The 25,533-nt window shown below is 43.3% G+C and overlaps 1 protein-coding gene across 1 annotated transcript in view; it reads right to left on the bottom strand.

The window, feature by feature from the left end:
• Positions 1-25,533, bottom strand: part of LOC112562684 (two pore potassium channel protein sup-9-like) — a 77,221-nt gene that overhangs the window by 44,554 nt on the left and 7,134 nt on the right. The window contains exon 2 of the mRNA XM_025236086.1: positions 22,344-23,546. Coding sequence (XP_025091871.1) covers positions 22,344-22,626 — 283 coding nt within the window. The 5' untranslated portion in view covers positions 22,627-23,546. The remainder of the gene's footprint in view (positions 1-22,343; positions 23,547-25,533) is intronic.

Raw genomic sequence — 25,533 nt, 5'->3', positions numbered from 1 at the left:
TCACTCGGAAAGTCACTGGAAGAAAAGGAGTGACAAGGGGAACTTCAATACATATGAAAAGCCATCTGCTTCCAAAATGCATCCTGCGCCATGACATCTGTACAACCGAAATGCGGTTATATGGAGAGATTTCAAGACACGAAAATATTATAGCCACGTTTTTTCTGAAAATCTGTCTTGGTTTTTTTATTTATTTTGTTTTTGGCATTCGTTTTGCTGTGTTTTTGTTTGTTATCTTTAGTTTGTCTTCTTTTTTATGGCAGGGTAGGCAGATAATGATGCTTAGTGGGATATTCGTCTGTTCAGAGAATAAAAATTCTGAGAAATTTGTTCTGACTTCTTTGTCTTCGTTAATCTATCTTTCTGTTTGTTTTTATGTTCTGTCTTTCTCCCTGTCTCCTTGCGCACTGTCGTTGTAGTCTTCCTTTTTAACTCATCCTCCCTTTTGATTCCTTTCCTGCCCTGGAAACTAAACCGGAAGTCAGCAACATCGCGCTAGACCGTGTTGCAGACCCGAGATATGCACCAGGTGGAGCTGGATGTTCTAAAGTGCCAGCTTGATTCCATTCTTGTTTCAGCGCAAGTGGCTGCTGGCGAGGGTGACTGAAGCCAGGTGTTGCTGGGTAAACAATGCAGGCACTTTCTTTAATCACAGACTAGCGCCGCAATCACAGGTTATCACTCTCGGCTAGAACTAATGGCTCAACAGGAGGGTCAGGCTCCTTAAACGCCTCCTCCTCACATAAATGGATCCACGAGCGGCACGAGCGGCGAGAGAGACTAGGCTGCTTGCATGAACACACGTCAGATCTCGAGAGTGAAGGCGTTTCCCACCCGTTCCAAGACGTTTGTGAAGAAACATGTAAACATATTCACTGATCTTGCCACCTTGCAACAAAGATACAATCTCGCTGTGCTTCATTGCCTCGTCTTGCCTCAATGCCTAAGTTCTACAGCTTGATCAGGTGTCACACCGAGGACGGGTGGCTCTTAAGTTCACAGAATAATTTGTCATGTGTTGTTGACAAGAAAAAGTTTAATTGCTGCTTCAATGTGTAAATAACATGTTCAGCAAATAGGACGTGTAGACACCAAAATTTATAAAGCATATCATTAAACCACTGCATCAATGGAGAAGAGCTGTTGATTAGGATTTAAATTACCACGTCTACCCCGAGACAGTAAAAACAGCTGATTATTATGTCCTTCGACCGTGTATGATCGTCCATACTATATCAAGAAATATTGTGAATGCATTTCTAATCGGTCAGAAAGACCTTTCAGTCTGTACTTGATTTCGTACTCAAAGAATATTGATAATGTGCTGTCTAGGGACGATTTCACATACCCAAACCCGTGCATGCACGCACCCACCAGGAATGAGTTTTTATTTGAGCTATTTATTTATTTTGTTTAGTTGTATAAGGGTAGGGGTGAGGGTAAGGGAGGGAGATAAGCCGGGAGGGTAGTGGAGAAAAGAGGTTGGAAGCTCGCGAGAGCTTGCTGCGCATGAGATCAATGACTGTGAATTTCCGGCCATATGGCGCCCTCTGCTTCCGGCTGAAAGTAACCCGGTCGGAAATCAGAGCTTCAATTGTTTCCGGATGTATTGAACGATCGAGCTAATGGCGGAGTAATTTGTCGCGAGGCCTGAAGATGGACCTGCCTTCCGAACTCGAGACGACCGTGGGACGTCGTTATCACGTGTCCCTTTACCTTTGTCTATAAATAGACTCAAGGTCATCAGTGGGTCACATGATAGTCATATCAGGAAGCCGAGCTGTTCACAGAAAAAGAACAAAACAATAGAAAGCGGTGACTAATTCAGTGGTATTTATTTTCCTGAGCATCGAATGGTCTTTACACATCGACTTTTAGTTCTCTCACATAAGGACATCAGGTGTGTACGAAAATTTCAGGTGTCTACGTCTTCAAAGAACAAACAATGATGATCTTGTATGTCTGTCGCGCGTGCACACACCACACTGACAGCACATGCAACACGGGATGTAAGACAGTTGTTGATCGACTACCTCTGAACACGAGCCGAGACATCATCAGCAGAGGTGGACGTTGCTTTGTCGTTTGTCACTAATTACAAGATGTCTGTTGCCAAGCTTCTGGCGACTTCTCTCTCTCTGTTTTGCCTCTAGTCATTAAGCGCCAAACTGCACGTGGCGAGGCGTTTAGTGCCGGCATGTCGCGCTTTGGGCCTCGACTCCTAGACGTTTACGCTGAGCATAAAAGCTGGCAGTAATAGCCAGACTCACGCGCACGCGAGCGCGCGCACACATACACACAATATGCGGCAGCGACACTTCCACAGGTGTGGGGATTTTTTTTTTTTTTTTTTTTGAGACAACTGTAGGTATAGTTTATATCAAAGACGGTAGGGGTTCAGTCTCGGATAACAAAATTAAATCCGTCTCTGACTCCGCCCCAAGGGTGGCGGTCTGAAATGTTAAGTAACAATGAAAGACAATCTACCAACATCAACGTACCCACGGCGGAGAGGGCGGTCACGTGGGTCTCGTGAAGGTGCGGTGCAGAAAGGGGAACGCGTCTGAAGTCCCGTTGGTTCTGTTGCACTCCGCCAGGCTGAGACATGCCTGAGTCATTGCCTCCTACCTACTGTAATGTCTGGATCTTATTTAGAGATGCTATTTGTAACCGTTGATTAAAGCGATGCCATCGTTTCACCGCAGTGTATTCTTCGACCTGAGACGCAAATCGCTGTGGGCCAGCGCATCGCACCATCAAGGCCATTATATTACCTTAGTCATTGCCACCAAGGCCGTTACCATCAACAATCCTAACCTGCAATTTAAACAAAGGAGACAAATATCGACCTACTCTTTCCGGAAGGTCGTACCACACCTATCAAGCAGCTTCCGCCCCGTCCCTGCTGTGACCAAGCACACACCCTGCTGTCAGCCATACCATTAGCAGAAAGCTCGGCGATGATAAACTCAACTGCTCACAGCCACCGACAACTCTGTGGACGCACCCAGGGGGAGCCACGGACCGAGGAGCGGCGCTGGCATCAAGCCAACCTGTTGGGGGCGCAGGGGATTTCTCGCCTCGCCCAGCGGGCTACAACAGCGAGACACGAAACTTAGTGCAGACCTATTTGTAGGGCGAGCACTCTGCCTCACACAGTCGCTGCCGGAAGTGATGTTAACGTTCCTTCAGCCAGCCGACAGCGCTTTCAAGCCGCCGGAAGAAGATGTTTCCGCGGAACATAGGCGTTAGCTGGCACGACAGTTAGTCTGCATTCTTCTTTGAAGAATCTTCCTTGGAGAAAATTTCAACCTTTTTCGTTCTCCTTATTTAGTTCTGCAAGCCACCCAACCGTTTCCTCAGACAGTCGCTCATTAGCCATACTTTTCCCCCAAGTGTTCCCCACAGTTGGTATGAACATTCTTTTCCAGTGATGGTTACTGATGTTCTTAGTTCGCTCTGCAGTATTTACTATTAGTTTATCTATTAGTTTCAATGAACTTTCACTTATTTTTTTACATAGTTCTCACCTGCCTACCTACATTACTCGTTCGTCTTAGCAGTATTATTTGGGTAGCTGGCCAGGTCAGCTTTGCATACAGTCTTAATTAAGCTTGCATCTCATTGTGATGGATTACTTATCCTCGTGTATTGTATCATACTTTATATGTAGACTTTAAATAATGTATTTAAGTGTTGTTTGTACTTTAAGCAATCTTCTTCACAAACTCAGTCATTATTACTTCCAGTATATCACCTGTCTGTATTTTTTTCTTTTGTTAATTGTAGCCTTTCCTTCATTCTTAAGACTTTTAAGAAGTGTATTAGTCGACTTAATAATTTTAAATTAGTTTTTCGTTGGTCCTGGATTTGTAATTAATTTAATTTAATTAAGTACTTTGTGCTCAGTCTGATCTACTTTTGTTTCTTACTGCATTTCAACGTTACTGTGTATTGTATTCGTTTTCTTTATTTTGTTTAAACACCAGTTTCAAACTATATGCACGCGCGCGCGCGTACACACACACACACACCGCATTCAAACTATTTTCAGTTCTTACTTTACTTCTCCTGTTCATGTATTTTTGTTACCATTTGTTACAGTTTTAGTATTTTGCATCTTTGTTTTTTCTTTTCCTACCTGTCTCTTTGGCTTAAAGGTCAAGGTTTAACCCTTTTGGTGTCACACACCCGGGTCATATCCGGCAACCTGCACAGGCTTAGTGTTAAGGATGGCGGCCATCTGTGATCCTTGGTGATCATCATCATTCCTGACAATTGTTACAAGGTTCGCTGAGGTTTAAAACACGCCAATCGATCGGGTGGCTGGGTTATTTACGGCTGCGTGGGAACATCATCTACAACCTTCCGACAGAAGTCTTCTTTAGCCAGCGAGGCTCAGCTGGCTGTTTCTAACCAATCGTCTTCACGTGCTGACCAATCAGCATGTTCACGCCGACCTGAGGGCGGAAGTGCACCTCGAAGCGCGAGAACGTGCAGATGCTCAACGCAGTGTCACAAGTCACGTGATCTGTCGACCTGCCTGTCGCTCCCAGTGCAGACGAGGTTTATGATGGTCGCAGACGGTTTTATGTCAACGCTGGATATAACTTCCAGTGCTAGCTTTTAAAACTAATTACGATGTTTTAAAGATTGTTGCACTTCTGTTTCAAATATTTTCCACCATCGGGGAAGAGGAAGACTCATTCTTTATTCCTCCGCCATCGAAAGATGAAACCATTATTTTTTATGCTTTTTTCTGCTTCTATTTCTATCGCTGAACTTTTAGCAGTCACACTTTTTTCACGATATTGTTATATTTAGATTATACCACATATTAAAAGCTGTAAACTGGAAAAACCGTTATAAATTTCCCGAAGAAAATCCGTTTCATGAACTGACTGGCTTCAGCAGACGATACCTCTAATAGACTTTAACCCCTCGTAATGCTATACACAGCTGGCTTTCCCGAACACTCGTAGCCCACATCCCATACATAAAACAGCTACAAAACCCGTTCACCGTCTGAGAGTGACGGACACATTTTATGGGTGGAGAGGCAGTGCGACCCGATGGTGAGTAATGGGTTTGAGTGGAGTGAGCGGTTTTATCTCCAGAAGTTGAAGAAGAGGCTCTTCAAAGGGAAGCGATGCCACGATCTGTCTGCATATTGCTGCTTGAGTTATTTTTAATTGGATGGCGTTTGAAGGATATTTATCACCGAACATGATTTCACTAATCATCTCCCAGCAGACATGCTAAGTGATAACGCACCTCATGACCATCTAAATAAGATAATAAATTGCATACTTGTGACACAACAAATGTTATTTGCTTGTGGAATTATCTAGCTATAGCTCAGCACATTTTTTCATGTGTTGTGTTTCCACATTAAGTTTGTTTTCTGTTGGTTATATGTTTGTTATGTGACCCCGTATGTCTGCTGTATAATGTTAGTGAACAGTTCAGCCCCACATTATCCTTTCATGGATTTTCAAAGGATGAACAATGGAAAAGTTTGGGATGGTAAAAACTAGTTTGGGCTTATGAGTTTATCTGAGGATGGGCTAGCATGATCGTGTGTTTAGCAGGTGTTTGAACACTTCGTAAATGTCTTGTACTTCTCCATCACGATTATGGTTATGATTTTTATTGTTGTTACTATTACTAATGTACTTCCATTGCATAACCACAAACAGAAAATTGTGCATAAAGGAAACAGTTTTTATTGCTCGATACTCTGTCTCCTTTAGAAACTTGTTAATTATAAAATTAAAATTATATTTTTACAGACTTCAAACATATGTTTCATTATGATTTTCATAAGAACAGATCCTATTATTTTCATGCACTGAATAATAAAAAGGCGGATTGTGCTGATTCTAGTAGGTGAATCGCCAGCAACGAAAGTTGAAAACGGTGTTCAGTTCTCCCAGCAGGCTTTCTTTGAAAGTTTAGGAACCCAATCTGTATCTGCTCTTCACATTTTTTTACTTTATACTTTGCAAAGGACACCGAAGCAAGAAAGAGTTCAGTGGGGCACTTCTAAGCCCTAGTCACCGTTCAAAGAGAGATTAATAGAATTTTAAAAAAAATCATCCGCATGCTGCACTAGTGACCCGGATGTAAAGACATACTACGACGATCCGAGTTCATCCTGGCACACCCGCAGCTTGAGCCGGTACCCTGGGTCGCCCTCGGAGCCGAGAGAAAGCGGCATTACAGGTTTAGCAGATTGAAACACCTGCGAACCACGAGTACCTTCGGGTGATCGGTCATCGCTCACTTAGTTCACAGAGAACAGTTGAGAGAAAAGAGACGAGGGTTAGTGGGAGTGGTTTGCTAACAATATTGGAGTAGTCCTTGAAAACGGCGCCAACGACTGGCGGCTGTCCTTTCTTCCTCTCTTCCCCCTTCCTCACTCGTTGGTTTTTTTTTTTTTCCTTTCTCCCACCTCTCGCACTAGTGCACGCAACCGTGTGTGTATGGCTCGGCTCGTCTGTGTTGTGAATGTTTTCAAGTTCACACAGTGTGAAATGACGTATGCCTTTACCGTACGGTATGAAGAACGAGACCTCCCCTCTCCTCTCCTCTCCGCCAAAAAAAAAAAAAGAAAAAAAGAAAAAAAATCGAAAACCAAAACGCATCGGTCGCAGGAAGTTCAGCAGCTGTAGCCAAAACATCAGTGTCAGCAAGTTCTCAGCAGCTGCATCCAAAATATCAGTCAGAGAAAAGTCGAAGTCTGCAGTCGAGGAAAAGTTCTTTCAAGTATCGCCATGGAAAAAAAAAAAGAGACTCCTCCAGCATCACGTGACACGCTACGCGTCTTGACTTTCCCTTAGACACGAGGAATGATGAAATGTATATCAAAACCCATCCTCGATACACTCACGCTTTTCTACACATTAAGTCGATTCACGCAAGATCTCTCTGTATCTTCAAGCTGCCGGTACGATTGTGCTCCATGGACCAGAAGCAAGGGAGCTCACCTTTCTAATCACTCTCTAATAATTCTGTGAGGACTGGAAGTAGTGTTGAAAGAAAAGTGCTCAATAATTCTATAGTCTACGTCCAAAATAAAACAGGTACCCCTTTCTGCTGGTAGTATTAACCACCAGGCTATGGCTATTTTTTCTTCTCTGGGGATACCCTGATATTGAAAACACTTCAGAGATTTTGTGTGGGGTGCACAGTGCACCCTAAACGTGAGACACACCACATTAAGGAGTGACCGCAAGGTAAATTAAAGACACCTGCACATCTAGTGAATAGTTAGACTCTATCACAAAACACAGCCTGTGTCCATCCCATCATCCTGGTCCCACTTCTGTCAAACAGTGCTGACAAGACTTCCATTTATATTAAACCGTCTACTGCGCATCTTACTTCTCATCCAATCACCTGTTCTTCCGCCTGCCTGTCTTCCATTTCAGCTGTCGTACTCTTCACTTCCGGAAAACAATTGCTGCGAAAAATTCCGTTTCTTTCTGTGAATGATGCTCTCCCTTTTTGTCTAGCCTGTAAATCGCAATACCCGGACCACGCCTCGACACGAGTTTTGTTTTCAGCCAGCAGTGAGATTTCGTCTATCTGTATCTTTCAGTGGATCACGTCCAGCAAGTGCATTAAAACCGTCTGCATTCAGCAAAGATGTGGTGCTCTTTTATCAAACACGGAGCAGAAACTTGAGTAGTTCTTCATTGCCGACCCACCCACCCCATTAACCGACTTTCCGACTTTCACCACACTGTTCCCGCCCACCCTCGAATCTTTTACGGAGGAGGAGACGCAGCCACGTACAGCAGTAACTTTGTTTAGTCTCAGTCTTTGTTTCTTCAAACAGCCGCCTTTTAGTCCGATCCAAACTGTGAATGGTGTTCAAAATTGTCACTTTCCGCAGCCGCCGTCTTTGTGGAGCTGCCAGACTGGGTCGGCACCCTTGGGCAACTGTCAGACGAGTGTTTTCAAGATGTAATGGCTGATAAAATATTTATCCTGCGTGTATAATCTTTGACAGAGCGCGGATAAATGTGACCGCAGAGCCTTGAATCCAGCATGTCGGAGGAGGAAGACAGTCTCTTGTGGTCCCCCCCCGGTACTGATGCAGGCTTTGTTGACCAGGTCACAGTTCTCCGCAGTATCCAAGGATGAAAAATCGAACGCCTTGACCTTCAACCTGGAGGTGCGTCTTGGCTCCAGCATTTGCAGAGGCTGCAGTACACGGAGACGGAAAAGATGAAGAAAATAACGGTGTTTGTGTGTGTGTGAGTGTGTGGGTAGAGTTTAGAATGCTTTTTTGTTGGTTTTTCATCTTCCTTCTCCGTGCTTTTCCCGTCTTAGCCCTATTTCTTAGTGCATTGGGAATGTAGCCGAGTTTGATAATCACGATAAGCTCGTCGCGTGCGTGTGTGTGCGCGTGCGTGCAGGCATGCACAAGGCCTTCGACAAACACGAGATGTCGTGACCTGTGCAGGTATCTATCCGATGCACGGAGCAATCCTACGACCCTCTCCACCATGTTGACCAGCACTAAGAACAAGCAGGCAAAACACAAGGAGTCTTGCATCAGACGATACTACGACCACTCTTTCACATCAAAGCTTTTTGAGCGGTTGGAGAAACGTTCATTTAAAGATTATCGACTTCTAAAATACACAACATACGCATGCATGCGCGTGCCCCCAAGTCCGCCTCTACAACTCCGGAGGTTAAGGATGGATTCTGAGTAAGATGGAGGAAAGAAGAAAGTAGGATGGGAAAAATGTCGGGGGTAAACCACGAAGACGGAAGGGAGGACATACCTGCACGTGGTATGTACGTCATACATGGTGACCTCTGACACGAGGGAAAGAGGAGAGCACGGAGTATCAGGCCCATCATGCACCGAGTGAAGGGCGTTTATTTCTCCAATTTGCTCTCTAGCGTGACATGTACGCCCGCTGTGCCAAAGTTTTAATGAAAGCGCTCTCTGCGGTGGGGCAACCTACAGTTAAACTTTGGCACATTAATCGTAAGCTTCGCCCAGGGTCCAAGTCTTCTCAATAACGTCCTTTATGGGTGTGAAAGCTTTTCTCTCTATCTCTCTCAATGTATTTATCCATCAGCCGTTTCTCTCATCCTCTCTATCCCATTCAGTGTATTTCTTCCCTCTCTCTATATTTTTTTCTTATCTCAGTTTCTCTCTCAGTTACAGTGGTTTTGGGATCTTCTTGGTGTTCACCCTTTCCAGCCACAAGTTGGAGCCCTGCTACAAGTTCTGTGAGCCGAAACTGATATCACTCGGAACTGTGGTAGGGATATACAAATAAAAATTCTGCAAACGAGTGGTGGAAGACAATATGTCGCGAGAAATCAAGTGTGACTGTTACGCATGCGCAGTAGATTCTTTTCTAACCTCTTGACTAAAAAATTGCAGTTTGGTATGGTGGTGTTCCGAACCCTCCTGCACTGATATAGATATATCTAGATGTTATCTGGGTTGTACTTTCCGTATCTGCACCCTTTGTATCAGGCAACATGAACACCAGATGTACGGCTGACAGCAAACTTGCACGATATAACTTATTTCCGTAGGTTAGACGTTCCAGACTTCTTGGTTTTATTTACTATCCAACTTATTTCAGCAGCAATCAGTCAGAAATGTCAACAATATTGTCAGATACTGGTTCTGCTCGCACTTCCAGGAGAACTGTGTATTTCAGGACCCAACTATCTTATTTTGTGGTTTGTGCTGTTTTGTTTCTTTTTGAAAAGGTTTCTGACGAAAAAGCCAATTGAATAATAAAAACTAATCCTTTAGTGAATTCTTTTTAATAAAAACCTTGTCAGAAATGTGTCAAGTGAATACATTAACACACCTGCAACACTCCATTCACTTATTTTCTCAATTGCTGGCAGTGTTCCCCGCGAAATCAGCCAACACTTTCTTTAATCGCTTCTATGAATGACATCTGCCACGTGACAAATTCGCTTTGAAGACAGGATGTAGATCGATACAGCGTATGCCGATCAGGGACAAAGCAGCTGAACAGTTCTTTCTTCCTTGTTTGGCAAAACTCATCGATTTCTGGGGCTGGCCTCGGATTACGACAGAGTGGTAATTCAAATACCTCTCACACTCTTGCCAGCGCGCGCAGATCCGCGTGAGCCGCACGCTTCCCACAGTCCTTCTGCAAGTGCTTCCGTGTCTGTGACGTAAAGCTGCCAACATGGTATGACGTCATTGACTAATGTCGCAGGTTTCTGACGTGAGCTTCGACGTCATCGAGGAGTTAGTGAAAGAAGATCGCCGGTGTGGAAAATACTTCCGCAAAGCGCGCGATGCTGTCGTCTGCAGGTGCAAGGAAAAATATCACGTGACTATCTGATGGTGCAAAGTGAACAGCTTCAGCCATAATTCAATTTTTAAAAAGTTTAGTGTGGAACCATTGGTGGTTCAGGACTGGATTATACGACTTCCGGTTCCCTGCTAGTGGTGGTATTAATGAAAGCTAATAACAGAGCAGAAACAAACAAGCGGTTGTAGTGGGTTTCGAACCTCTGCTGTTCAATCTTCATAAATGCTTTGACAGTATTATCGAAGGCATGCGCAAAGTGTTGTCCTGCGAATACTTTCTTCCAATTCTGATTTTATAGCCAAGCTTTCGTCACGTCAGTACTCAATCGATCTCCTGAGTTTATCTTTGTCACAGAGAACCCTGGGTAAAATATTCAGTCTATAGATTGTGTAGATTAATGACTGCATCTGGGGAAGATAGATGGCTCGAGACTGTAAACTAGTCTGTTCTCTGATTCTCTGAAAAAAACAACTTCTACACTTACCTCCTGGTTCTCAATGCTGGTTCTCACATCTTGAAAAAAAACCTACATTCACATATAGGAATGGTAAATGAAATAAATACCTAAGTGAGTATGATAGAAATATCTACAGCTATATCTACTATTTCAACAGCCTTCTGGGCCTACTTGCACCCCAGGTACTTGTGTTTGCGTGTACTAGACAGCCCTTTAGCTGATGCTGGACAGTGCTGAGTCTGCTGCTGACGCTGCACAGTGTTTGGCCTGCTCCCAACACGTCACCAGAGCGACCTCAGAGCTGTAAGGCCGGGTAACCAATCCTGTAACTCAATCCCACGGCAATCGAGGCGTCGTGCCAGTTCTTCGGGGTACTCCGCAAAAGCCAACCCTCGTTACAAATAAGGTCGCGATCGCGAGACGTCACGTGTGTGACCCGGTGGTGCACGACACACGCTTCATTAAGCACCTCGTCTCTCAGAAGTGCTCGTTAAATGAGCGAGGGCTTCGCCTCGCAAGGTACGGGTGCAGTTCGACGGTCTGAGGTAATTATCTCCTTATCGGTGTGCATCACGTTCGTTCACTTCATTTGCATCCATGGTGCAGCCTACCTGTTGCATTGCTGATTGAGCAGAACAGTCGGAGCGTATCTCGGCTGTACGTACCTAAAGGTTAGCAATGGATCGGTTCGGTGGAAGTAGCCAAACCTTCCGGTACTTTGCTGCTTACCATAGGGGTGGATCTCAGAGATCCCAGGAGATTCCGCTCCACGCCTGAATTATAATTACACCAATCCCCACTTCTCCTTAGACAAGGCTATGGAATGGAGATGTCGAGACATCGAGAAAGTTATCCACCTTCTATCTACCACCTGAAATTTATAACAGTTTCAGGTTGTCCACTAAATTTTGTCCTCGTTTAGCTACGAGAAACCAACATGAGGCAGCCATGTGATCAGAGACAAAATATTCTGAGACATTGAATTGAAACCATTGTCGTGTGTTTGTGGAACTGGAGTTGTCTCAGACAGGTTGGTTAGCTTTTGGCTCCTTAAGAAGGTCCTACAGCAGACGCCAAGAGTAATTTTTTTTAATCACATAGCTGGCCAGTCTGGGTGTTCCCTTGCTGGCATTTTTCCTTCCACGGTGGGGGTCTGGAAGCTTGAGAGTATACCCATCCAATTTCTCTTTCATTTAGTCTGATGGTCTGGAGGCGTCGTTTGCAATTCAGACAATTGGACACAGTTCACTTAAGCTGTAACACTAAATTACAGCTTGACGTAAGTCTCTGACAAACGAGATTACACAAGGTAAGTGTCTGCGCGGCGCTGAAACATTCATGGGTGCGTGAAGAGAGAAGCAAGGCCAGGTGTGAATAAGTAATAAACGTCACGTGAGGAGCGCTCACCCCTCACCCGGAACGTACGCAGGGCAGATGGCAAAGCACACAGTAGCGGTTTGAAAGTGCTTGTGCAGCTTATATCCACTACTGCTTCGCAAAAGAAATAAAAACATGTTTGGATAAGGGCCAGCGCGTCGGCTTCAACAACATCCCCAAAACTTAGTTCCACCCCAGGTGGCCCGGAACAAAGGTCTATAGGTATGGCTGCTCTGTCGGCAGCTATTCTAGAGTCTTCGGCGCAACAATCTGAAAATTTAAACAGTGAGCACGGAGGGTTCGTCGAGTGCGTAATGGTGGTATGTGAATGGTCTCTGAAACTGTTGGTCTGATTCATTCAGGGTTGCGATGTCTCCAAGATATATAAAGTGTATTATTATTCGTACTCGTTGTTTGTATCTGCATCGGGGTACTACATCGGATTCAACATAATGCGAGGTTTGGATAGTTTTCTGTTGTATAACATGGAGACGGACCCAGTTCTGCCTGAGATACATTGACTCTCAATGTAACCTCACACTGCAAATATTTTACAGAGGTATCCACCTTCAGAATTAGTGAATATTTTTCTGAGTGGTATTACTGTTGGAATGTTGAAGACCAAAAGAAATTATTCGCTGTTTACCTGTCAATTCTAGTTTGGAGGATTATGATTGCGTTTTTATGAAAAACGTTTGAAAATTAAGCAAAGTTGCCGGTGAAAAGTATTTTGGGTTGATCTGCCTTTTATGATGTGTTGGCAAATAGGACACGGAAAAATAAAATTTTAGGCAATAACATTATGAGAGGCTCATAAGCAGATCTTTGTGCTTTGTTGTTTGAAAACACACGTGCAGACATATCACGAACTTGTGTTACTGGACTGCTGACAGACAATTTCTTTCCAGTTAACTACTAAAACGAGGCAGGTGTGTACAAAACTTCCGGTTTAGTCCCATTCATTGTTATGGCTCGCCGAGACTAACAGAGGAGAACTTTTCAAGAGGCTAAGTGTTGGTCTCGGCAGACAGACAGCAGTCCACCTATACACGTCCGTGGACATAGTGTATGCGGGTGTGCTATGTCTGTCTATAACAAATATGACTCCATAGCAGAAGAGTTCGCTTATTTATAGCTTACTTATAGCCTTAGCTGCTGACGGCGACAAATCATCACTAGTAACAAATCGAAAAGGAAGGAAACATGATGTACATTTATTGAATACAACAGATGACAACTGTCAGCGATATCTTGTTCTGGTGTGCAAGGAAAGCAAAGTCAGCAAAGGGAAAACACCTCTCCAGACTTTGTATAAGAGCATTGGCTTTCGTCAGTGTCTGGGGGGACAGCAAAGTGGTACATTAAACCGTAAAACTGTCATTACTTAGCGCAAGGGGACTGAAGTTTTGCTCTGTAAAATTGAAAACATGTTTACTCTTTATCTGCAGTTTAGGGGAAAAAATCGAAGTCGAGCATCGAAGAGGTTCAAGTACAGTCATCATCTCACCGATGTCATAGTGTAAATAGAAGACCAGTGTAAAGGTCTCGGGGCAGACCTGTATTTCTTGCCATGTGTCTCGTACACAGCACATAATTTATAAGTAACATCCGGGTCTTGGCTGTCGGTGGTCCTTTGACTGACATTTGCATTATTGCACGAAACCAGCAACTCAGCGATGAACATCTGCTGCACGTGTTAATATAGAATTCACGCCTGGGAAAACACAGTAAATAATATGGAAAATACATTATGTTATGGAAAGTTTCACTAGAGAAATGTGTTGCTTGGGGCCCAACCCTTTTGCACTTGTAAAATAATTAAAATAATAATAAAAAAACTATATATGAGAGAAAATATCATTTCATGCTTCTTTGTACGATTTGGGAAGGTTTTCATCCCTGACATCTATCACGAACGTCGAGCATGCATGTCACCTCGGTTCATCTCCAAGTTTGTCCGGCTCTAAATGCACTCAAACTGTCGAGAAACAATAAGCTAGATGAATGCATTCATTCGCGAATATTCTCTCCCGGATTTTCAAATGTAGGGGCTTTTTGCGCAAGGTCGCTGTGTAGAAATGTTTTGATTTTTCCCTGTTTCATATTCTCCATCTGATTTATTACTTTTGGTAAGTAGTTACAATTTGTTTTAGCGACAGCAGATATTGGGAATTTCTACGGGTGACATGTAATCTTACTAGTTTTATTTGGTTTGGAGTGAAATCCCTGTTGCAGATGAAGACATTGTCAATGTAGAAGGAAGCTGTTGATGGAAATGTTTATTTATGAAGTCTTACAGCAAGTGCCATCTCTAGTCGGTTACTTTATAAGCCTATAGAAATTCAATATTTGATCTCACGTCTGTTTTGGTTTTTTTTTTGTTTTTTTTTTATTTCTCATAAAACTAATGAATATGCATAAAGGTTAATCACAATACATTCCACGCCCCCTATAAGCGTTACTTCACCCTAGGTGTCCATATCTATTCATCTTGCTTGTTTGTTCCTTGTTGTTTTGCGTATGTTCAAAGTCTGCCAGAGTGCAGCATGACATGCAAGAGAGGACAAGGCACAACTTATAATAATAAACTTATCAGCACAACTTGTACACATGTCCCCAGTGTTGTGCGAGTAAAGCGGGTGCAGACATACTCATGCACAATTAGAGGCCAAGACCCGACCCTACAAACGACCCTGGACACAATTACATCAAAGACAACAGATGTTACCATGTGTTAGTCAGATGTATTCATGGACACACCTCATCCCACCCTTTGTCATCTATGGATATTTGGTGGTCTATATCTCGAGAACTAAAGAGGTTGGGTACTTACTTCATTATCCTGGGGAAATCAAGGGCATCGACTTGTCTCTGTAGTCATAGAGACTGCAGATGCTGCTTTGCCCTTTGGATAAATCGAATGGCCATGGGTAAAATAATATAAAACATTACCCATGAGTTCTAGACAGTTGATCGTACTACGAGGACAAGAAATTTGTCCTTGATTTCCCCATTTTATCCCTAGTTCATGATTTCGCCTCGCTTCACTAATAATTATGGCCTAAGATGGTACACAGCATAGTGTACTGTGCATTTGAAAAACATTTTCCAATATTGCAGATATTTAAGGCCTTTCAATATGGCATTGGCTCTGTCTGCTTGTTCCCCGAAGCAAGCTATAAATAATTCAACGGTGAATATGTCACATGACTGCAGGCGTTTGTGATGGGCAATATGTGGTTTATGGAGCAAAACCACCGGTTATAAATAGCAATATACAGCCAGAGAGGGATTTAGTGAGTAGTCTTCATGAGAGTCAAGCAAAAAAAGCATTCCCACATTTGACCTGTTAAGCTTTCTCTCTCTCTTTCTCAATTATTCTCTCTTTCTTTCCTTGTTCCCCCTTTTCCTGTTTTTGTCTTCCTACTCTCTCCATCTCCTACCACCCATCCCCAGTTTAATTCACCGCTGTCTAGTTTAACTGTGTAGAGTTCAAGATTCCTGTGAGGATAAAAGGAGTCCTTTAAAGCTTAATTTCATCTTCCACGCATGCGCACGACGCTACATCTTTAAGCTTCTTTGAGGGCTTCACCTCCGCCCCTCTTCTCCTTTCATCCTCCTCTTTTTCGTATGTGTAGTGGTGGTGGTTGTTGTGTCCGGGGTTGGGATCAATAATCGTCTTGTGTCGCTGTCCACCCTGACAACATTTTCTCTCGGGGACACACGGCTGTCTCCCGCGACACTCGCTTTTCTCGGGTTTTCTCTCTTCACCAGCACTTTGTCTGTCAACGATATTTGTATCATAAGTATTAACATCACTTATAAACTCTTAAAAATTAGATGGGTGTGAACTGCGTGACCTTTCAACCATCCCTTCTTTAATGTCTTCTATGTGTGCGTGCCTGTGGGTAGGACAAGGGGAGAGTGTGGGGCGCGTGAGTGGGAGAATTAGGGAAGAAAGAAATCGGACGAAACCTAGGTGAATGAGTTTATGAGTTGCAAAAGTTAGGTAACTCATCATACGTATTTCCAGAGTCAGGAAATTTTTTTCCCCTACAAAAATAATGTATTTACATTTCCTCTGGCTGTATTGCATCTACTGTGAACAAACTAGTAACGGCCACTCCGCTTTTAAAAGCAGTCAGATTACTTTTATTGCTTTATTGCCAGCAAAGGTTCCACCAACATTAACCCTTTTGCTCATCATACCTGGATTTTCACCTGCAAGAGACACAAGCAGCTGGCGGGTCCGAGTTATCCAGTGTAATCACCTGACAGGTAATAATGCACCGAGAGCTGACAGAATGGATTTGTTTATTCGCGACCATGGCTCAGCTCACTATTGCAGGATGGAATGGAAAACAATCAGAGAGCTCACGCTGGTAGCTGCTGACAGGGTACACACCCTCACTTGGCATGAGCTTTCTTCTGAAGCATCCGACCCTTACGAGCTCTAAGACTTCAGTAAATAAATATACACAGAGTGTAAAAAGCAAGGAATAAGAGAATAGGTCGTATATAATGACCGCGCTTTGTCATCAAGTCCATGACAAAAAATTCCTCACAGATTAAAAAAAATAAGTAGTTTTTCAGTGACTTGTTTTAGTCTTGTTTAAATAAAATGTTTTTATTACAATTAGACATAATTACTAGGCTTCTCCAGTAACCACGGCGGTCTAGTTATCATCTGATGCTCTGTCCCAGAAGTAGTTTTTCGATGTGTTGTTTTAGTCTTGTTTAAATAAAATGTTTTGATCACAATCTGACATTATTGGCTTCCCAGTAATGATGGTGGTCGAGTTTGATTCTCGTGATCTGTCCCGGAGTGTTAGAAGGGGTAATAGAAACTATTTTTGGCTGAATTTCAACTCTAACAGAATGCAGAAACACTTATTCCTAGGGGTGAAAAGCAATTAAAAAATAATTTTTAAAAAGTAAAAAAAGCTCTCTACTTGCAGTAACAACCATTGTCGTCGGTATAAATAATAAACCAGTCCAAGTCACAGTAAAAACAAATGTACAGACACTTTTTTCTGTGCCTCCTTCATTGTTTTTATTATCTTGTGAAACTTAACTCTTGTATTTGAACAGTCCAAAGTGCACGAGGCGCGCAATACAGTAGAAGTGCACGTGACCATTATCATGCCGAGGTTTTAGTACCGCCGCCCCCTGTAGGGCCTGTCTTGCAACATTAATCAGGATTATTGCCATACTTTTGAGAATAGGGCTTCTCTCGCCAAAGATTTCCAGTCCTCTCTTCTGTTGACTTGCTAATTTTCCCAAGAACAGCTCTCCAACGACCTGCCGTAAGAAGAAGTCTAGCTCCGCTGGAAACCTGTTTCTTCATTTCCCGAGGGCGCTCTGAAGACTACTAGTAAGGCAAGACAAGGCAATGTGTCGCCGTGTGACATGTTCCCTCTTTTGAAATCAAGCTTGAAACCCGTATGTTTGGTCGTTTGACAATGTTGACATCAAAGTTCTTCCATTTAAGAAAGCATGTCTCTGCAATGTCATAAGTAATTCTACTGCGACTAAACTTTTATGTACAATGTTTGTTGGAGGCAAGAGGCAGGAGAAGGTTAAACCGATTTATTTATTTTGCTATTTCATGTTATGGGTTCGACTATGTTTTAACCCCTGTTTAAACACAGCAAAGTAGTTCTTTCCTTAAAGCAAAACAATCCATGAAATGGATTTTTTTTTTCTTAAAACAGAAACATGAGGCTTCTAACGTGCAAGGTGGCGGCCATTTTGCAGCGTGCCTGGACTTAATGAACCTCAGACTCTTTTGTCACATCACACGGTTGGGCTTTCTTTCTGATCTCCTTGCTCTCCTTGCTGGGCTTCTTCCTACACCCTCGCCATGCACTTCGCCGTAAACAGTTCCTTCATTCTATCAATGTCCATCTACTCATAAAACAAATTAATCATGTAGCCAGCTAATCAGGTAGCTGTCTTTCAACTTTCAACTTACGCCCAATCCGTCAGAAAGACTGCTAGAGTTACAAAATTAAACCAAAGCTGCAGCTTGTGTGCACGTGTGCGTGTGTGTGTGTGTGTGTGCATCCGTGTGTCATATGAGCACTGTCATCGACTGTAAATTTATTTCTGTCAAAAACTCGCCTTTTTCTGTTTTTCATCATCATGACAAGGTCTTTCAAACATTTACATTACCAGAATCAGACGAAAACAGGGAAAGATATGTAAAACATGAACACTAACAATTATTCTTAGACATTTTGTGCGTCTGCGTGCGTGGCTGCGCTCAGAGGAACGGTTACGCATGTGAGCGAACGCAGAGTGCATTGAGGCGAATGATAAAGGTGGGGAGGGGCGAGGGGGTGCGATGGGCTCCATCCCAATCTGTAAAAATAAGAGCTTGCATGCTGGACAATAGTATTAGGTGCGAAGCCACTCGATATATTAGTTCAAGGCACTACTTATTGATCATTTTTCTTCCCCCACAACGAAGTACCTAATCGTTACACCCTCCCTTCTATCCAGAGCACTCACCTGCTGTGTACCTGCCCACCCCTCCATCCCGTCAAGGCCTCACGCATCATCAGTTCCACCTCTCCCCGCCCGTTCACCATCTGATCCCCTTTATGAAGCCGCTGCGCCAAAAATAGCCTTCAGTTCACCAGTCGGGGCCCCATAATGCAATGCAAGATGAGGCTGCCGACCATCGATGGGTCCCGAGGTGTTTCCCTAGCTCCGAAATCGTCACATTATGCGTCGATTTTCCATTACCGTTTATCTATGGCCAATTTCTCTTGAGGCACTATGCGCACATATCCGTTAACTACTCTCAATCTGGTCGAAAGCCAAGCAACAACAGTTTTGTAACACAAAGCAGCCGACAAAGCCATCCACGCCAACGGTTTAGCGGAAAAGGAAGGGACGTGAGATGTGTCAGATCCAAAGTAACATGGAGATGATCATGTTGACATTAACAATGTCTGATGGGAAGGGGGCGGCGCGTGGTAACGGTAAATATTTAGTATAGTTAGAGCGGTGTTGACAACCAACAAGGCATGATGGTGTTACAGAAGGAGACTCATTGCACACTCCCTCGGAAATGCCTCTGTCGTGACGTAATGGCGACGTGCCCTTGTCATGACGTAATGGCGACGTGCCCCTGTCGTGACGTAATGGCTAAAATTATCCAACGAGAATGCTTATTCTTATCCATCGAGTTTGTAAGCGTTTTATTTTAATGTTCCTCGCAGCATCTGTGGTCTTAACAACACATCGTCTGCGCCATTTGTCAAGAAAAAAATGCAGGGATCAGAATCCCTAACTTTCCATAAAAAATTTCTTCCTTCACTACCGCCATCCCTGTTCTCATTTCTCCTCTTCCTCTTCACCCAACTGTTTCCCTCCCTCTCATACTCTCACGGCACCGCCTGTATTTTCTGTTCTCAGGTCCCCTACCCGCCCTCGAATGTTACAGCTCATCTCAACAGAATCAACTTTGTCAGGCAGACACGGGCCGTTCCTTCGTGACAGTAATGCAGCTAGAGCGAGCCAGGATAAAAGGTCTGTCTAGACTATGTATGGGTCTCATTTCTACTTACCCACGTCCCTGCAGGCAATTCCACAGACGGGCGGACCACTGAGACACTGGCATAATCGCAGCCGCAGTCACGCTAACCACGAACATCCCCCTCCCCACCCCACCCACACACACTTCCAACTTCTGTTGCCGCTGTTTAGTGCTGAAAGCAGCTTTTAAGATTAGTGTATCGACTGACGACCGACAAGAAGGAGAAAAAAGAAAATTTAAAACTACATTTCTTTAGTACCAGGATCCCGATTCGTTTGGATCGTTGGAAATGAGTCCAAGTCTCGTCACCGTAAATGCAAATGCGCAATAAAATTGATTGATTATAAATTTATTATGAAGTGTCTTGCGTAATCAATGATTGGAAGTTGTGTTTAGTGTACAGTCAGCAAGTAAGGCCTGGGTGCACACAGTGAGGGGAGGAAGCTATGCACACAAGTCCTGGCGACTGCCCTAAATTTCAAATATCGATCACGTGGATACAACGTGCAAACACGTGCTGTGACTCGGGCTTAGAACAACCTGATTATTCAACATCTGTGGTATCCTCTTTCTTTCTCTCTCTCTCCCTCCCTCCCTCTCTCCCTTTGTCGCCTCCATCGCTGTTCATGTTTCTCCGCCATCTTTTCTTTAATGTCATTCACAGAGACGAGGCGTGAGCACCGAATGGCCGAATCCTTGACAAGAAAATAAACTTAACATTTTGCTTAAAACAGAGAAAATAACTGAACATCACGGAAAAAGGTTCGAAGATTTCCAAGATGAACCTCAATCTGGTTTGGGTCAACAATAAACACTTCTCATTCTGTTCAAAGCCTTTTAAAGGGTCGTTATCGCTTCCGGTTGTAACCCTGTTCCCAAACTACGACCCTCTTGGGGGATTCCTTGAATTACCAAACATTAATCTGGAAAATTCAATGAGTCTGAAAGGACATTCTGACCTGGAGTGTCGATGAAGTCGAAATAGTAACAGCATAGTCACTGAGATAGCCAACTTCAATTTCTTCAGGTAGACCACATCAAAGTGGCGGTGGAGGATCTTGTGGGAGGAGGAGTTCATTTCAGCACGCGAATAACCCGTAGACATCGTTCTTCATTTATTAATCATCCTTTGCTTATTATCTTCTCCTACATTCCAGCACACACCCCTCCCCCCACACACGTCCGCCCCAGACCGCGAGGGTTAAGACCAGAGTCGTTTGTTGTGCGACGGAGGACTCGCGACACGAGCCTCAGAAATCAATGGCCGCAAATCAAAAGCGAGTCCGCGCCTGCGCGTGACACTTTCCTGCTATTGTGCACGCGGTGCAAGTGCTGCAGGGGTCATCACGAAGGGCAGAGCACTTACTACTCTTCGTGTCATGTGTAGTGTAAACAGTACAGATAGGTAATCGAGCGGAGGACGGCGAACAAGGGTAGACTCAAGTGTAGATGTATGGACCGGCACTGTTGAGCAATTTTTTAAATTGAATATTTATTTATTGCAGCATCTCGTTTCTTTAAACCATCTCACTGATGTTCTGGCTAATGTGTTTTTATCTTCTTAAGACAACAAAACTTACCTTTCATTCTGTAAGTGTAAATATCCTACACATAAAAACATGAAACACAACAATATTGTATCGCCAATGTTACCATCCACTCATCTCCACACTGTGCTTACTCGTGCTCTTTAACCCAGGTTACTACCAGAGCAGTCAGCTACAGGGATCACATTCTATTCTCTAACTGCTTCCCCTTAACCTTCCATCTACCGCCTGAAGAGGTCAGCATGCACTCAACGCTTTGCCCTCCAAGCTGTCTTTCTTAAATATTTCTCTCGGTGTTATTTAGCTCTCGGTAGTAAACATCCGCAAGTCAGCTGCCACCGTTACCGGATGTGTGCACTCACGAAGGACTCACAGAAGATGTTCCTTGCTAATTAGTCGTCGTATATTTTGAGTGGACGAAAACACATTTTGATGATAAAAAAATTCTTCATAATTCTTTTTAGACTAAAACAAAGTGTAATTAATGCCTCTAAGTATGTTCCATTCTGCACGGAAGGTTTTTTCAAAAGTGCATATTATGTCAGCTCATAGTGCTTAAGGCATATTAAATTTATTTTTCTGTCCTTTAGGTCTTGCGCAAATTCCAATAAGCAAGCAGTTGCCGGTAGTTTTTGACATGACAACAAACACTTCCCTCGTGTATTTGCTGAAAGAGATCAATTAAATAATCAATGAAAGGTATTGTATAGCTCTCGTCTCAAAACTGAAATGATGACGGACCTTGGTATCACATGATCTCTTTAACATTTGCTCTCATTCTCTACTCATCTACACACGTATGCAAACGTTCACGCACCTACATACTCACACAGACAAACAGATATGCACGGGTACAGGTACATAAGTACATAAAAATAGACGCAAACAACCATAAATTACAAAGGTGATTGGGGAGAGAGAATAAGAAAGATAGCATGGAGCGAATAACGAGGGTGGAAGTGTGAAAAAATACGAAAGCACGGAGTGAGTGATAAGTGACTTTCTGTCTCCTGTGCTAGCAAAACATGAAAGGAAACGGAGTCATTAATCTGTTAAGCAATGGTGCACAAGTGACTTACCTATTGTAGTAATCACTGTCAGCGCGAAGTAAAAGGCTCCAGCGAACTTCCACTGCGTGCCCGCTTTATACGGGACAAGTTTAATCATATTCCGCCTCAGGTCTTCAAAGTCGTGGTCCGTAATGTTGTAACGACTCTTGTATATCTCCTCCTTCTGCAGAAGGATTTTGTGATTCTCCGTTTCGAATTCCGACTCCAGGGCATCAAAGACAGCGGCTCCGACAAGCAGGTAAGTAAAGGTGCAGACGATGAGTGAAAGAGTACGAACGTTTTGTTTCTTCATATCTCCCTCGCGACACTCAAGCCACGCTTTTTCTCGACTAGCCCTCGGCTGCTGAACGCATTGCGTCCTTCCTCGCCGACCTCATGCGGACTCTTCGACTCCTCCTGAACTCCCGACCTCAGCAAAGCCTTTGATGCTGATTTCGCCAGCGTGGTCAAAATGTTACGATCGACATGAAAACAATGTCTTTGACACAGCCAAACTTTGTTGTGATACTTGGACTCAGATCGTAGACAAACATCAACAGACTTACACTGTCTTTGCTACAGCTGCCGAATAAAATTGCGGGTGGGTTTAAGGCTCATCAATTTTTCTGCGCTTCTTCTAGAGTCTAAACATTTCCAGAGGTGCTAAAAATTATTTCACAAAGATAGGTGTATAAAGCGTTTTGACAATACCTTTGGCACACTGACTTTCTGCGTGACCACATAAGCCAGAAGAAGTTCCCATGACAATTCCGTAGAAGTATGGTGTAAGAAACAAACGTCTCTTGAAATCAAATTTCATGAAACCAGCCTACCACACCCTCAATAGCATTCATTTGTAGCAATTAGGTTGCAAAGAAAATGTTGATTTTTGTGTTCATGCATACAACACCACGCCTATCTCACAATATTAAGAATGTATTCGGGTGTTACTATCCAAATAAAAAGCATATTAGCAGCATGGTTGTCTGCAGGTGAGCATATTTTTTAGGGTTTGCCTTTGAGAAAAGCTCGAGTTGAAACTTAGTTTACTAGTCGTCGACTTTTCCTCCGATGGACACAGTTTCTCGACTTTGGTGAACTGTGACAAGCATTCCGCCAAGTATAAAATTCGTGAACTTGTTTGGAGCTTCTTCCTCCAAGATCAAACTCCTCTTGAAGCAGCAGTAGTCTGGAATTCCACAAGTATACGCACGCAGTCAGCAGATTATCAACCTGGAACATGAAAGACAATGTTAGCAACACATTTTACTGTTCAAGTCTGGACATAATGACTTGCTTACCGAACTATTCAATCAGACCAGACAAATGCCAAATTATGGTAGATCGTCACAGGAGTCCCTAGAATGTGAGTTTTACATATTGGTTCCAAGAAAATTCCAACCTCTAAATTTTCTTTGACCAGCCTTCTGTGCCTAAGATAAGTGCTTTGTTCACTTTGTGATCATCCTAGGGTGTTTCTCTTTAAATAAACAGTGCAGAGGAGAGAAACTACTGACATTTGCCTCTTTTGGAACAACAAAAGCTTTGTGAAGTATCGTGGACGGTTTTCAATTATTCTCGTTATAGAACTAAGGGGCTTGCCCATCCACACCACTCCAACCCTTTTCTCTCGTAGATTGCTTCCTCGGCTAAGGTGAGTGGGCGGGCAATATATTTACTCACCTCTGACAGTTCTATTGTTGATCCTAGGTTATTTAAAGTTCAGCTAAGTTTTCATTGGGCAGATTGACTTCAAAATAGACCACATCTATTTCTGGTGACATTTCCCCTTTAATTTCACCGGTTCAGTCTTCAAGGACAGATAACCCGAAGGATGCGAGGAGTGAAAGGTCGGCGGTGCGACTTCAACCTGCGTCTGATGTGTTTCCTTGGTCTGATCGGACGGCCGTGTCAAGCGAGTTTGTAGAAGCTTCTCAATTAATCTGTTTATATCAGCCCAGTGGACAAAACAACATGCAACATATTGATTTACTGACAAGAGGACCACGATGTTTATAAGCAATGCTCTCCTCTCTGTTGAGCAAAGACCTGTTGGTCTGAATGATAGCATTCAATATTTCAGTTATTTGTTTATTTAATGTTTGGAGCCATTGAGTTTTTCGTTTAGTTGACAGACACGTTAAAGTAGGAGAACCAGGTGCTTTATGATATATAAAAAGATGGATATGGTTGAGGGAAACAAGTGCAATATGGTGCAGAGTGCACATTGTGTATTTAACCACCATCTGGATGTCTGATGTCTAGCAGTCAGGTCAATCACTCACATTTTATAGCCTCTTTTGTTGTGGTATCCTTCACATTAACGGGTATTGGCGATATGGATCTTGTTGTACATGGCGTGCAAGAGGGATAAGATGTCAAAGGATAAGGATCAACCTTTCTACGGGCATATCAGATCAGTGAGACAAGTTTTTAGAAATACCTCCCTCTCTCTTTCTCTCATTCTCTCTTTCGTAATCAGAGACAAAATATGAGCACGCATACATGCACACGAAGGATCATTCCCTGTAGATGGAGAGGCAAATGTCAGCCTGAAAGATGGCTGGATTTCATCGAGAATGTTCTTTAAATCAACCGTCGACGCAGTGATCACGTGGGCTCTCCCCTACAACCGGACCTCCAGCATCTCACGGGTCAGTGTCTACAGACACGTGACTGCTGCCCTCCCTTCCTCTCGTCATGCTCAAACTCTTTGGTGGAACTCAGGGTGACCAAAGCCCCGGTTCTGCCATTAAGGTGGAGTAGTCTGTTGCCTTGGGTGCAAACACTAGGGAGGGCACAGAGATTGTGTTTTTTAACGATAAATGATGTTTGGACTTTGAGTACATGGTTGCTTATGATTCATGTAAACTTCATCTGAAAGTCTGTTTTTAATTTCCCACCTGTAAAGGTAGCTAGGATAAATTGTTCAAAAAGTTTCAGAGTGAAGGGAATATGTCTCGCCGTTCAGTCAACAGTCCGTTGTGCTCAAACTCACATTCCTATTAATCTGCGATAAAAAATCTTTTCTTAAACTAAAAAAAAGTGTTATTGCTACATTTCCATCTGAAGAGAAATCAGAAAGCGAACACAAGCAATGACATCGATAGACGATTTGAGACAGATGTGGAAGTTCTCCTTTTGAACAATTATATAAAGATTGAGTGTCGTCAAAGATGGAGACTCTATCTTCATCTCTTGCCTTTCATTTTCTCTCTCG

The sequence above is a fragment of the Pomacea canaliculata genome, linkage group LG4, assembly GCF_003073045.1.
Source record: "Pomacea canaliculata isolate SZHN2017 linkage group LG4, ASM307304v1, whole genome shotgun sequence".
NCBI classification, from domain to species: domain Eukaryota; kingdom Metazoa; phylum Mollusca; class Gastropoda; order Architaenioglossa; family Ampullariidae; genus Pomacea; species Pomacea canaliculata.
Note: the sequence above shows the minus strand (reverse complement) of the source record. Positions and strands in the feature narration are given on the sequence as shown.